General features: G+C 53.1%; 1 protein-coding gene across 1 annotated transcript in view; it reads right to left on the reverse strand.

Annotated features, from left to right (window-relative positions):
* Nucleotides 1-1445, reverse strand: part of LOC115098991 (hepatocyte growth factor-like) — a 141545-nt gene extending 140100 nt beyond the window's left edge. The window contains exon 1 of the mRNA XM_029616202.1: nt 1113-1445. Coding sequence (XP_029472062.1) covers nt 1113-1445 — 333 coding nt within the window. The remainder of the gene's footprint in view (nt 1-1112) is intronic.
* Nucleotides 1446-1816: the final 371 nt, after the last annotated feature.

Below are 1816 nucleotides of genomic sequence, written 5' to 3' on the forward strand. Positions count from 1 at the left end.
ACCAAAAGATTGGAGAAGGGTGGTGGTGGTACCACTACACAAGAGTGGGAGCAGAGATGTGGCTGGAAACTACAGGCTGGTAAGCCTCACCTCTGTGGTGGATAAACTATTGAAAGGAAGGATAGTAAAATATCTGGAATCCTGAGGATTGCTAGATCCAAGACAACATGGATTCATCAGGGGGAGGTTATGCCTGACAAATTTGATAGATTTCTTTGACTATGTGACTAAGGAATTGAACCAGGGAATAGTGCTAGATGTAATCTACTTGGACTTTAGCAAAGCCTTTGATAAGGTCCCACACAGAAGACATGTTAATAAAATGAGAAGTTTAGGGCTGAATGACAAGATGGTGTCATGGATTGCAAACTGGCTGTTGGATAGAAGTCAGAGTGTGATGGTGAATAGAATCTACTCTGAAGAGAGGAAGGTGCTAAGTGGTGTGCCACAGGGATCAGTGTTGAGACCGATGCTGTTCAATATGTATGAGTTATGCAAACACAATATGGCATGAGTGACATACAGAAGATATTGTGGGTAAAGTCTGTCTATTCGCAGATGATACTAAAATCTGCAACATAGTAGACACACTATGTTATGAACCCTGCACGCGGGTTCCCCTGCGAGCAGGCTCCTTACCGTTGATGATTTTGCTACTTTGCTCCTGTGCCCGACACGGCCGGATGCCGCCGATGTCAGGCCTTCCCGCACGGCTGGAGCAGCAGACTCAGTTGCCTTTGCAGCCCAGAGGCCACCCATCCTGCCCTGCTCTTCACCGCGGCCGGAGCCGCGGACTTCTGCCTGCCATCAATGCGGCATGGAGTCACCGCCAATGTCCTGCTTTCCCGGGGGGCTGGAGGCCGCATCCCCGAGTCCTCGTGGCGGCTGGAGCTGCTGCCATCATTGGGGCCTGCTTCTATGCACAGACGTCGGTGCAGGACCACTGTCCACGGTCCTGCACAGTTCCTCCTTCCTGCTCCTAGGCACGTGGCCGTGCCTCTCTTCAGCATTTAAAGGGCCCATGGCTGGATATGCCCTGGGCTCCACCTTTGTGACTGTTTCCTATGCTAGCCCTATAAAAGAGCTGTTCCTGCATTTCCTTGTCTCCTTGCATCAGAGTTTTTCAGCCCTGGAGGCTCCTGCTTGCCAGCGCTCTGACAGGTCTTTGTCTTTTCCGTGGAGCTCCTCATCTCGTCTGCTTCTCGAACCATGTCTTCATTTCTTGAGGTCCCTGTCCAGGGGTCCTGGTGTCTCGTCATTGATGTTCGCTTCCTGATGTTCCAGGTCCCTTGATGTTCTTCGCCTGAGCTCTGGAGCCTTCTGTTCTGCCGGCCGTGGATCACCAGGTGACGCTTCTCCGTCTTGGGAAATGCCGACAGTGGACTGGTGTCCTGTGTTCCTGATCCGTCCTGTGCTGCCAGTCTTTGTGGTACTTCAGATGACATCGGCTTTGTCGTCGAAGTCCCACCTTGACTGGATCCTCTCCTGCGCTCGTCCCGCTCTCCTCGTGGTCCGTGACCAGCCCCCTCGGGCTGTGTAGGGCGTGCAGTGGGACAGGGTGGTCCGCGACCAGCCCATTGGGTCCGCCCGTGAAGGTGGGTTGAGTAGGGCACCCTGAGAGACAGTGCCAATGTCTTCCTTCCCAGCTTCTCATCTCGTCTGGACGTTATTCAAGTTCTTCGTCTTGTCTCTGTCGCATCAGCCTTGGTGTCATGTCTCCAGCAGTCTTGGTGTCATGTCTTCCCAACAGCCTTAGTGTTATGTCTTCCTGTCAAGGCCTCCATCTGCCCTCATCCTCAGGCCAGCCTGTTGCTCC

Source organism: Rhinatrema bivittatum, chromosome 9 (assembly GCF_901001135.1).
Source record: "Rhinatrema bivittatum chromosome 9, aRhiBiv1.1, whole genome shotgun sequence".
NCBI classification, from domain to species: Eukaryota; Metazoa; Chordata; class Amphibia; order Gymnophiona; family Rhinatrematidae; genus Rhinatrema; species Rhinatrema bivittatum.